Source organism: Pseudorca crassidens, chromosome 5 (assembly GCF_039906515.1).
Source record: "Pseudorca crassidens isolate mPseCra1 chromosome 5, mPseCra1.hap1, whole genome shotgun sequence".
Lineage (NCBI taxonomy): Eukaryota > Metazoa > Chordata > Mammalia > Artiodactyla > Delphinidae > Pseudorca > Pseudorca crassidens.
The window spans coordinates 62,412,652-62,425,640 of record NC_090300.1 but is presented as its reverse complement, the minus strand read 5'-3'; the positions used below and the strand labels follow the sequence as shown (position 1 = coordinate 62,425,640).

The 12,989-nt window shown below is 46.6% G+C and overlaps 1 protein-coding gene across 3 annotated transcripts in view; it reads right to left on the bottom strand.

Moving 5' to 3' along the window:
* USP13 (ubiquitin specific peptidase 13) overlaps nucleotides 1-12,430 on the bottom strand; it is a 121,605-nt gene extending 109,175 nt beyond the window's left edge. For 2 of the 3 annotated variants that reach the window (XR_010943574.1, XM_067738127.1), the window contains exon 1: nucleotides 12,098-12,430. Coding sequence is in view for 2 of the 3 variants with exons in the window: in XM_067738127.1 (XP_067594228.1) it covers nucleotides 12,098-12,265 (168 nt within the window). In the remaining variant the exon portion in view is untranslated. The remainder of the gene's footprint in view (nucleotides 1-12,097) is intronic. The other variant, XM_067738126.1, reaches the window with a different exon arrangement.
* Nucleotides 12,431-12,989: the final 559 nt, after the last annotated feature.

The following is a 12,989-nucleotide window of genomic DNA, read 5'->3' as shown; positions in this document are numbered from 1 at the left end:
CAGGACGTCCCTCTGTGGCAACCCCAAGACCCTATAAATTCCATTTCACCTTCTACTCGGAGGGATCCCCCCACTACCTCCCACTAAAGAGAAGGATAGCAGTAAGTAGTATTCCACCAGCAGCCATGAGTACAACAAACGCTGCAAGGTAGGTAGTACAGAAGGGAAAACCAAGGCTTAGAGAAAGTCAGTGAAATTAAGGCACTTGCTGAAGTCCTGTTTCTATAAAGTAGTAAGAAGGGGGGCGGACCGGGACCCAGGCCAGTCTGGCCCCCAAGTGCTACCGGGTTCAACTGAGAGGCAGATGTCGTTTTGGTAGCAGGAGCTAGGTGGGCGGCTGGCAGTAAGCACAGGCCATTGTAGGGGCGTGGGGAAAAGAGCAGTTTCTTCCTTTATTTCAAGGCTATATCATTCCAAGAAAGCAGAAGGGAGCCACCCCACTGAAGTGAGTAGCCTGGGCCGGGTGCTCTGTCAGGCTTTCCTGCAAGGGAGGGGAGAAGCTGGAGCAGGCCCTGACAGCTCCACTCTCCAAACTCAGAAGGACAGCCAGAGGGGACTTCCCTGGTGGTCCAGTGGTTAAGACTTCGCCTTCCAAGGCAGGGGCTGCGGGTTCGATCCCGGGTCTAGGAGCTAAGATCCCACATGCCTCGCGGCCAAGAAACCACAACATGAAACAGAAGCAGTATTGTAACAAATTCAATAAAAGACTTTAAAAATGGTCCACATGAAAAAAAACCTTAAGAAAAAAGGACAGGACACCCGAGTCCTTGGAGTTAGCCTTTCCAGGCTGACAGTTCCCTGACAACAGCAGCGGCAAGACGCTAGGGAAGCAGCTGTAGGGTTTGACGGCCTCCACGGTGCACGCACCCTCATCAACTTCAGCCATTAAACTGGATCTATCAGTGGTCCCGCTCTGCTGGCTGGGGTTCTGGAGAGAGAGCCCACACCAACTGAGGCTGCTTCCAAGGCCTCAGGCTGGAAATCCTGCCCCGGGCTCCTGGCTGAGTTTCTCTGGAACTTGGGCCAATTGGTGGGAGGGCCAGAGGCCTGTGCCAGTCGCTGCTTCCTCAACAACCTGGGGGGCAAAGATCCCAGGAGCAAAGAGGTGGGGCCCTGAGGTCCCTCAAAAGGAAGGGTTACTCACACATCCAGGGTCTCTAAACTAGAGGCTGCCAAACTCTGCAATCCGAACCCTGACCTCTGAGCTCCAAGCCAGTCGGTCCCCCCAGTTTTCCCTGTGGGCGCCTCACCTTCCTCATCTATGACCTTGATACACTCCACCTCCCAGGGTACCGGCTGTGAAGTCATCTTTAACTCCTCCCATTTCTCACCCACTGCATATGCTGTCACTAAGTTGAGCCATACCTTTCATCGAAATCTCTACCGAGTTTAGTCCCGACACCCCACCATCTCTATCCCCACTGCCATCAGGAAAGCGCCCCCCTCCGATATTACAAGAGGCTCCTAGTTGAATTCCGATTCAAGGTCTCCCTACCTCCCAACCTATTCCTCATTCCACTTCCAGAACAGCCACACCAAATAACCACGGCCTCATGCTGTTCCCTTGCTCTTAACTGGCCTGCTCACCCGGTCTAAACTTATCAAGACAATCTCCTTCACAACTCACAGAAGTCCCAGCCTTGCCTTCCAGTTTCCCCAGTAATCCTCTCTTCCATAAGCCAGTGAAGGCTCTCATTTACATGCCGAGCTTGGTGCCACCCCCACACCTTTGTCTCCCCTCCTCCAAAATGCCACCTTTTCAGATCCCATCCAGTTGTCCAGGCCAATAACTCTTCTAGACTTTACTGATTGCTCCTGTGCCTGAAATCTCCATTCACACGTTACAAGTGCCACACGGTTCAAAACTTAAATATCCTATAAGTGCTTCAGGGTCTAACCTGATGACATATCAGGGCTTACGTCCCATCTCTGTCACATACTGAGATGTCTGTACATGTCTTTGAACAAGCTACCTAACTTCCCTGACTCTGTTTCCTCTCTGTAAAACAGGGCAAAAATAGTGATTATCATTTATAACAGGTTACAATTGTAATTAAATGAGATGTTATATATAGAAGTACCTAGGACAGTACTTGACACATTATAGACACTCGAAATCGGTGCTCACACTCCACTATGATAGAAAGATCCAGATCATACTCTCCTTTCCTGTGGTCCTCTGTTTCTCTCCTAATACTCACACGTCCCCAGTAGCACCTAGCACAGTCCTGGAGGCATTAAGAGGCACTAAATAAGTATTAGTACTTGCTAATTAACACAAAACGTTTTATTATTTATCTTATTACAGGAAGCACATACTATTCTGCAACATCTCTAGTCTGGAGTCACGTTCAGATTCATTAAATTCTTATTATTGCCTTGTCCTGCTGTTCCAGCTCTAAAAATAGGTGCTCTCGTCCACATCTGCCCTGCACATGGGGACAACGGGTGTCCTGGGCTGATCATGAGCGGCAGCACAGAGGCCTGGGCGACACCCACAGACACCAGCTCTCTTGTCACCTCCCCGAGGGGCACCATGTGTGATCACTTCTACCAAGATCCTGGAGCATCTAGAATCATAATACACAAAATACTCAGCAAGTACCCAAGACACATTTCCCTAGCTTTTCAAGGGTCCAGCTTACGACTTTCCAGACAATATGATAAAGTAAAAGTATGGCATTGGTTATTTTTTGTTTGTTTGTTTGTTTTTTTGCGGTAGGTGGGCCTCTCACTGTTGTGGCCTCTCCCGTTGCGGAGCACAGGCTCCGGACGCGCAGGCTCAGCGGCCATGGCTCATGGGCCCAGCCGCTCCGCGGCATGTGGGATCTTCCCGGACTGGGGCACGAACCCGTGTCCCCTGCATCGGCAGGCAGACTCAACCACTGCGCCACCAGGGAAGCCCGGCATTGGTTATTTTTAATAACCTTTTTTATTCCAAAATGCATGCTCATGATTTTTTTTAAAACAGAAAAGATAAAGCCTTACTAGCACAGGTTCCCAAACAGCACAGTTTTCAATCCTTAATTCTCTAAGACCTCAGCTATTCTGTGTCTTCAACAATCGGTATCCCAACCACGATAGAGATGGACAAAGTGCTTTGAAAGCACAGGAAAATAATTCTCTAACGCAGCTTGGGGGGTGTGGGGAAGCCCCCAGGAGAACACCTGAGCTGGTTTTTAAGGATCCGTGGGGTTTTCAGGGGGTGAGGGGTTGGGAGAGGGCATTCCATTCCAAGCACAGGCCAACGTATGGAGGGATGAAAGCATGGGGCATCTGAAGAACACAAAGGTGCTAAGGGACAACACTGGCAAGGAAAGTTGGATCAACGTGGTAAATTGACTTGTTTGCTCTGTTAGAAAAGTCTGAACAGTGCCACTGAAAATTCCTAGGCGGGGAAGACATGATAAGACCCATGTTCTAGAGAAACAACTGGGAGTGCAATGTGACAGATAAAAGGGAGGCAAGGTGGTCAGTTAAGAGGCTTCTGCAAGAGTCCATCCAGGCAAGAGGTGATGAGGGCCTGAGCCCTGGCAGTGGAGAAGGAGAGAGGAGGCCAAGCCAGAACCTGGTCACTAATGGAAAATGACATAAAAGAGACAGGGATACACCTATGTCCACAGCAGTATTATTCAAATAGCCAAACGGTGGAAGCCACCCAAGTGTCCACTGATAGCTGAATGGATAAACAGAATGTGGCGTACACATACAATGGACTATTATTCAGATTTAAAAGGGAAGGAAATTCTGACACATGCTACAACATGGATGAACCTTGAAAACAAGGTAAGTGAAATAAGCCAGTCACAAAAGGATAAATTCTGTATGATCTCACTTACATAAGGAACCTAGAGAGCAGTCAAATTCATAGAGACAGAAAGTAGGATGGTGGTTGCCAGGGGCTGGGAAGAAGGAGGAATGGGGAATTATCGTTGAATTGGGAAAGAGTTTCAGTTGTGCAAGATGAAGAGTTCCAGAGATGGAGAGTGGTGACGGTTGCACACAACAATGGGAATGTACTTAATACCACTGACGTGTATACTTAAAATGGTTAAGATGGTAAATTTTCTGTTGTATTTTACACAGCTGTTTAAAAAGAGAGAGAGGGAGAGGGAGGTAGAGTGGATGGCATTGTACATCTCCCAGCCTGGGGCACTAAATGAATGGCAGCACCTTGAACTGAGCTCCAGTCCACAGGAAGAATGTAGTGGAGAGAAAAGAGAATTCAGAGAGGCATCGATGTCCAGGTTCAACGTGAGCTGAGAATACAAACTCTCCAAAGGCTCCCTGACAGGATCAGCAGCATCTCTTACATTCCCAGACTCTAAAAATGACACAACTTTAAAGGGTAATTAACTGCTCCCAAAAAGAGCCAGCAAGTGACTTCTTGATTATTAGATTAGAAAAGCAGGACTCTAGGGTATATAGGGCAGATTACATACATATGTCAATTTCACCCCTTTCTGAAACCCAAATAAAAGAACACTTAAGTGATTTTTTTAAAACATAAACCACAAACCTGGAAACTGTGCTGTAGATGGGTAAGCACTAAAAAGACTAAGATGAGCTGATAAAGCCGAATCCTATCCCTGCAGGAGGAAAAGCCAAGATTCTATCTGATTTACACCCTAGAATTTCCAAAAGACTCCAGAAAACTCCAGGTTACTCTGAAATTGGGGTAAAAAGGAGCTAAAATAAGGAGGAAAGGTTGAAAATCTATGTAGGTACCACTCAGCGCCCCAAATCCCTCCTGCACACCAGCAAACTACTGATTTATTCTCTAAAGCAGGTAAAAACAAAGGATTCAGGTCTGTGGGTCAATGGGCTAAGTTAAGAATAGGGGTACCATAATACATGGAGAATTAGACACGTATGTGTAATGTACATGTATCAGTACAGAACGGGTTAGAAAATACAAACTATTCTAGGTATTTCAGGCAGGAAGGGATTTACTACAGGAAATTAGAGGCTTACAGAATCATGGGAAGAGCTATGAGAGCCAAGGTCAGAGAAACTACCACTCAAGTTCAAGAAATCAGGATGCACAAGCATCATAAGCAACTGAACAGATGATCCCAGCTCCCCCATGACTGATGTGTCTTTGAGTCCCAGAAGGACATTCAGAAGCTGACTGGAAAATCTCACATCTGCATTGTGAATTGTGCAATAGCAATAGTGGCTTCTCCTTCTCTTTCGCCTTCCAAATCTCTCTGGCAGAACCAAAATCAGAATCCTGCCATCAAAGGATTCTGGGAAATGCAGTGTCCATGTTCCCAGCTCCTGCAACATGGGAGAAGGCTTAGCAAAACAGGGATAGGGTTGAGAACCAAGAGACAATATCCAGCTGGTATTCTATACCCATATGCTGAGACCACCCTCATCCTCTTCTGCTCAGCTCCCCTGAGTCCTGGCAGACAGGTCTTCAGTTTCCAGGCAATAGATGACAGAAGTCTCCTAACCCATGGTCAAAGGAAAAAAATCAGGATGCTAAAATGTAAGGTTCCCCAAAGAAACAGCGCAGCCGGATGATCCTACAGTAAAGCTGGTATTCAAAAGAATAAAGAATTTTCATCTCTAAAAGAGCCAATAATTTGAGCCCAAGTAGGTGCAATTGTTTTCAAAAGGAGTCAAATTCTCTAAATTTTAATTTGCTTTAAGAAGAATGTATGTGTGGAATATGACATTATGGTTGCGCTAAGATTAACAATAAATTATTCAATCACCACAATGTGAAAATGTGAACCCACAAAAACCTCAATGCAGGTGGGGTATGTCACTGGAGTAACCAGTTGTACTTGCCTAAACTCTAGAACTTTGGTTTCAAAGTATGGCCTGGGAACCCTGTGATGCCCCAAGACCTTTCAAGTGTTCTGGGAGGTCAAAACTATTTTCATAATGAACTCATTTGCCTTTATCACTCACATGCTCTCATGAGCATTTTTCAGAGTCTATGTGACATCCGATGACATAATCACTCTAATAAGCTAATGGAACGGAAATTGTTTTAAGTTTTTCTGTCTTAATTTCGAATATGGTAAATGTCAATAGATAGAAACCACATAAAAGCTCTTTGGGGTCCTCAAAAATATTTGAGTATAAAGGAGCCAAAAAGCTTGAGAATTGTTGCTGTAAAACAACTTTTTAGTTAGTTGATTTTGGAAGGGAACTTTTGATATGTGAAACCAATTAGACTTAGTTTAAGTTTATATCTTCCAAGAGAAAAAAAAAACAATCTGTAAGTTCCTAAATTTTGCTTTACTATCTTATATCTGCTTATCCATCAGGAGGAGGATTTTTCCACATAGACCCTAAATTAAATTATTTTTTTCCCCTGGGAAACAACTAAACACCATGATAGCAAGTCTCACTGCCCAGAAGGCAGCATACACAGCACAATAGTAAAGAGCAGTCCCTACAGGGACTCAGATACTTGTACACCACTGATCACAGCAGATTTATTCGTGATAGCCAAAAGGCAGAAACAGCCCAAATGTCCACTGACAGATGAATGGATAAAGAAAATGTGGCCTATACAAAATATAGACTATAATTTGGCCTAAAAAAGGAAGGAAATTCTGATACATACTGCAACATGGATGAAGCTCTTGAAGATATACTAAGTGAAATAAACCAGACACAAAAGCACAAATACTCTGTGATCCCACTTATATGAGGTACCTAGAATAGGCAACTTCATAGAGACAGAAAACAGAACAGTGGTTACCACAGGCTGCAAGTAGGGAGGAAGGGAAGTTATTGCCTCATGGGTATAGAATTTCAGTTTGGGATGATAGAAAAGTTCTGGAGATGGATGGTGGTGATGGTTACACACGATGCGGATGTACTTATGGCACTGAACTGTATAATTAACATGGTTAAATTGGTATAAATAAAGAATAAAAAAGCAGAGATTCTAGAGCCAGATAACCTGGATTCAAATCTCAGCTCTACCACTTATAGTTTGTGTGACTTTTGTGCTTCAGTTTCCTCATCTGCAAAATGATAATAATATACAGCATAAGGTTGTTGTGAGGATTACATGAGTGAATATATGAATAAATATATGCTTAGAATGCTGCCTGGCAACTAGCAAGTGCCCCATCACTGGCTCTCAAACTTTAGCACGAGTCAGGATCACCTAGAAAGCTTATTCAAATACAGATAGCTAGACCCCATCCCACAGTATCTGTCTCAGTGGGTCTGGGATGGGACTCAAGAATTTGCATTTCTAACGGGTTCTCAGGACATGCTGGCACTGCTGGTCCAGGAAGCACACTTTGAGAACCACTGCTCTGTACAAATATTAGCTGTCATTATTATTATTAGCAATGTCTGAGGTAGTACCAGGCAGATCGATAAGTACTCGTAGAAGGAAGGACAAAAAGACAGAAGTACACTCCTGTGTCGCTCCTCTATTCACAGAATACTTCACTTCTGGTCACCGAATGTGAGGGGCAGGGTGGACCCCTCAGGAAGCAATTCTCCATCTCTCTGTAGACACTGAGTACCCCACAATTTAACTCAGCTCTGACACTACCTAGAGACACCATCACATTCCACAGGTTAAGGGCTCAGTCCCACAAGGCTGCCTCCCCCTGCCCCTCTACTTTAATCTTTTTTTTTTTTTGCGGTACGCAGGCCTCTCACTGTTGTGGCCTCTCCCGTTGCGGGGCGCAGCCTCCGGACGCGCAGGCTCAGCGGCCATGGCTCACGGGCCCAGCCGCTCCGCGGCATGTGGGACCTTCCCGGACCGGGGCACGAACCCGTGTCCCCTGCATCGGCAGGCGGACTCTCAACCACTGCACCACCAGGGAAGCCCTGCCCCCCTACTTTAGACACCAGTTGCAAGTCCAGGTTATCACCTGTGCTTCTGAAGGACTGACTATAAATAGTAGGTGCCCACGACCCCCTCCACAGGTTCAATTAATTTGCTAGAGCGGCCCACAGAACTCAGAAAAACAACTTACTTACTGGATTATCAGTTTATTACAAAGGATGTTAAAGGATGCCAGTGAACAATTAGAAGAAGAGATACACAGGGCAGGGTATGGGGAATGGGGCGTGGTGTTCCTGTGCCCTCCCAGCACCCTCCAAACCCCACAGTTCAGGGATTTTTGTTGTTGTTGTCTTCATTAGATAGGCAAGAATGACTAAATCATTGGCCGCTGTCGATTATGTCTATCTCCAGTTCCTCTCCCCTCCCCCGAGGTGAGGAGGGGCTGTAAGTTCCTACCTTCAAATCACTTGGTTGGTTCCCCTGACAACCAGCCCATTCTTAGGAGCTTTCCAAAAGCCCCTAGCACAAACTCAGGTGTGGTTGAAAGGGGATTGTTTAAGGATAACAAAAGACACCTTCATGGCTCTTATCACTTGGGAAATTCCAAGAGTTTTAGGAGCTCTGTGCCAGGAAAAGGGTCAAAGACCAAATATATATTCCTTATTGTAAATCACAATATCAATATTGTAAATCACAATTTCATATTTTCCCACAAGTAGATGATCTCAAAGCCTTTCCCACTGGATTTTGTTTCCCAAAATAAACAGACTGTACCAAAGCCCTTATCTCAGTCTTCAGTTGACCCCAGCTGAGACAGGGCATAAGGTAAGCTCCCCACTCTCAGACAGGTGGAGAGGGGCATAATTAGCACCAGAGTGGCCCAGCTCCTCTCCTACCTAATGCTTCGTACCAAGTAGATGTTTTAGAACTACAAGTTCAATGGGTAAAAGAAAATAAAATGATGGCAAACTATAGAAGACAGACTATAACTGCTGTGTTATAAGACCCAGACCCTAAGTAATGTAGGCTTCAGAGGAAAGGATGAAGTTTGAAGCAGAAGACAAATAGAGGAAGGTGGTCCTAGGAAAGGAAATGAGCCTTAACACACTGAAGACCCAGAGACTGGACTCCCCAGAGCTGACAACCTAGAAAGTGAGAAGAGGTGGGACAAGGTACATTCTGATGAAGGAAGGGCTCAATAACTAAGGAGATGAGAGTAGATTTTACATGGTGGTTCATGAAGGCTTGTGAGCAGAAGTATGAACCAATTTCCCCACTCAACCACACCAAACTTTCTACGTAACCACTGACAACCAAACACCTGGGCTTACAACATGTGATTAACTCTCTTTTATCTCTTTCTTTTCTTCCTATGGTGATTACTAATTGGCCAGGCGCACTTTACATATTAATTTACTTAATCCACAAAACAGCTCCATGAGGTAGGTTCTATGATTGTCCCCATTTTACAGATGGAGAAACTGGGGCACAGAGAAGTTACACAGCTGGGTGACAGAGCTGGGATTCAAACCCTGCCAGTCTGGCTCTCTCTTTCACATCTGTCCCCACAACAAAGTAACCACTTTCTACATGATAACCCCACATGATTCCTTTCCCAATGTTTCCCATATGTTGTATCCTTACCATTTTCAGAACCTGTAACCACAGATAATTTGTATATCTCCTACACGTTCATTGAGTTCCTGGCATATATACCAGATGCTGCACCAGCTGCTGGGAATACAAAGATACAAAGTCCCCATTCTCCAGGAAGGTCCCATCACAGATCTTGCAAGATGAACCAAGTTATGGAGAGGTGAACCTACAGGTCGAGGTGAGAAGGTGGGCCTGGGATGAAACCAGATTGGTAGGTGAAAAAACAATCCTCACCCATCCCAGAAGAACTGTTACTTGAGCTGGAATGTTGTTCTCCTATTTATTTCTATGCATCTTTATCTAAGACCATCTTCAAAAGTATCCAATGCAAGGATGACTATTTTTTCCACTCAAATGGTTTTGGTCCTTTGTCTACCACAGTCCTATAGCACTGGTGGATTAAAGTCTGCTGTGTTTGGCACCAATGGATTTTGCTCTGTATGGTTCTTATAGCCACGCATGTATGAGTTGGCACATAGTAGGTGCTCAAGAACCCTTATGGGGTTCATGATGAAGTGTTAAGGACCATAGGGAAAGATCTGGAATTATCATGCACTGTGCTTTAATATAATTTGTTATAAAACCTTCTTTCTCTTCCTCCCTTGAAACAGGAAATAGACTGATGCACCGGCATTGTAAATAAGCCTAGTCTTCCCCAAAGAAGTACTGTGATATGAATGAAATCATCAGTTTACACTGGACAAGATGCTTCTAGAATAGCGTTTGGCACACAGTAAGCTCCCAATAACTATTTGTGGAAGTGAATTAAAATAATAAGCTTGGGCTTCCCTGGTGGCGCAGTGGTTGAGAGTCCGCCTGCAGATGCAGGGGACGCGGGTTCGTGCCCCGGTCCGGGAGGATCCCACATGCCGCGGAGCAGCTGGGCCCGTGACCCATGACCACTGAGCCTGCGCGTCCGGAGCCTGTGCTCCACAGCCGGAGAGGCCGCAACGGTGAGAGGCCCGCGTACCGCAAAAAAATAAATTAATTAAAAAAATAATAAGCTTTTTTTTCACACCTGCCTTACACTATAATGCGGCAAAAACTTCCAATAACAAAGTTCGTAAGAAGAATTTGAAGAGTAACCCAGATCAAACATAGAAAAAGCAGTTTTACGCACTTCACATGTGTTATCCTGAAAGAATTAGGCTACTTTCTTCCTGGAGTTCACAATCTGCAGATGGCTTAAATTAATTAGGGTCATCCCTCTCCACCTTTAAAAGCTATTAGTGGAAACCTGCCCAACACTAGACACAAAATCTGAAAATGGCATTTTCAAATACTTTGTGGATAACAGGATTTAATGACACTGCTGACCGTCACATTAACTAGTGTGATCACAATACGCTAAGTATTAAATATAACCATTTCATTCCACTCTACACAGACCTTTTTGAAAGAAAAAAATAAGTAATGAACAAATGAGATGTTTATCCCCCAAATGATCTGGAATTAACAAAAAAGAAAAATTAAATATCACAGAGGATACTAATTCTGGGACTTCAGTGTATACAAAACAAAAAGGCTTTGAAATCAGCTGAAATCAACTCACAACATAATAAAGGATACTTTGGAACATTTGCCACTCATTTGGTTGTGTTTTTTTTCCGCAACAATACATAATATGAATAAAATGTGTTAGACTATTGTTGTGAAACCTACCTCAGTCCCTCCATCCATGCACCTCCCTTTTGCATTGAGATCTGCCCAGTGACACATGAGCTCTAAAGTGGGTGGATAAAAATAACCTGATCCTCAAAAAGACATGATAAACGCCAGACAGCTGAGTCACTTTGAAGCCCATTTTGACTCCCGAAAGGGACATTCACCCTCCTTTTCCTTCTCACACTTACACATACAACCTGGTGAAAAACACCACCAACAGCCCTAGGTGGAAGGCAGTGATGCGTCTTCACTTCCCCCTCCAGTCTCTGAGGTCACGACTCGCGACTGAACTTTTAATAATTTATACTATTGCATTTCAAAGTGACTCATTTAGAGGAAGAAGCGGAAAGGCTTAAGGAAACCGTAGTAATCCAGCAGACCCCCTATTTCTGCTGCCCGAGTGTAAGCACCCGAAGGTTTCTTCTGACATTCTGACGTAAAGAAAAGGAGTGGGGAGAAATTTAAAGTGGAGGGAGAAAAGCTCAGAGAGTAAATCATAATTGACCAGGAGTGGGAATCCCTGGGCAAAGCAAACGGTCCCGGAAAGAGAAGGGGGGAATCAATCTCGTCCACCTACGCGCCCTCCGCTGTCGCCCCAAAGAGGACGCAAACCATCTGCAACGTACAGTTAAGATCAGGGAACTCTTCGACTCGATCTACCTTTCAAACGGTGGCGGGGTTTTGGGCAAGCTTCTAGGTACTGGGGCCCTGGCAGCCTAAGAAGCCTGGCGGAGCAAGCCACCGCGGCCGCCCAGTCTTTGGCCTCAGCAGCCTTGGGGCATGCAGCGCCGGGCACCCAGTAGGCACTCACTAAGTGTTTGCTGAACTGCAGTGCCCCTGAGCCAACTCTGGCGCCCGGCGAGGAGGTCCCCGGCTGCCACTGCGCATCTTCTCCCCCCGCTTCACGTGCCGCCGAGTTCGGCTGCTCGCGGCCGCCCTAGGCAGCCCGCACCGCGACCCTCCCCCGAGGCGCCGCCGGCGCCGCCGAGCCTCACTTACGGGGGAGTCGTAGGAGAAGGCGCATTCGTTCTTGTAGACCCTGTCCCCGGACCGGGGCACGCGGATCGTGGGCATGTGGGGCACCAGCAGCTCGCCGATGTCTCCTGCAGCCATCTTCCTATTGCCGCTGCCGCCCGGCATGCCGAACAGGGCGCCCCGGCGCTGCATGGCCGCGGCGCGCACCCAAGCGGAGCGGAGCGCTGGGTCCGCCCGCGGCGGCGGCGGCGGCGGCGGCGGCGGCGGCTGGCTGCGCGGGCGACTGGAGCCGAGCCGGGAAGGGTGGAGAGAGCGGGCCGCGGGGCTGGAGCGGGCACGGGGGGCCTGCGCGTACTGGCGGGCTGGTGGAAGGGACGCTGCTATTTTTAATCCAATGGCGAATCGCCGGCCCAGTTGCAGCGTCAGGCGGGGCGCTGGGGAGGGCCAGCCGCAGCGCGCGGGGAGGGGGAGCTGGAGAGGGGCCTTGCGCCGTGGCCCGGCTGGGCGCCGGGGGCGGAGGGCGAGACCCCGGGCCGCAGGCTCGGAAGTCGAGAGCATGCTGCGGTGGGGCACCACCTCCGTGTTTTCTACCGTAAATCGTTAGGCTGCGAAGGGACAACTCCGAGGCAACCAACACAAAGAGCAGGATTTGAGGTTTTAAAAACCGCTTGCTTTTAAAATATCTGAGGATAACAGCGGGGACTGCCCCTGATTGGGTAGGGGTGGAACTTGAGGTGCAAATCTAGAACCTAACGTCGGGCCCAAATCTAAATTTGTTCTTTGCACTTCAGTGTTAGTCTCACTAAGACTCATTCCTCACTTTTTTAACATCTAAATCTCGTTAGAAGAGAATAGAGTAGGATCCAGGAAGGATAGATGTGTATTTTTCCAATAATACAGATTTTTCTTACGTATG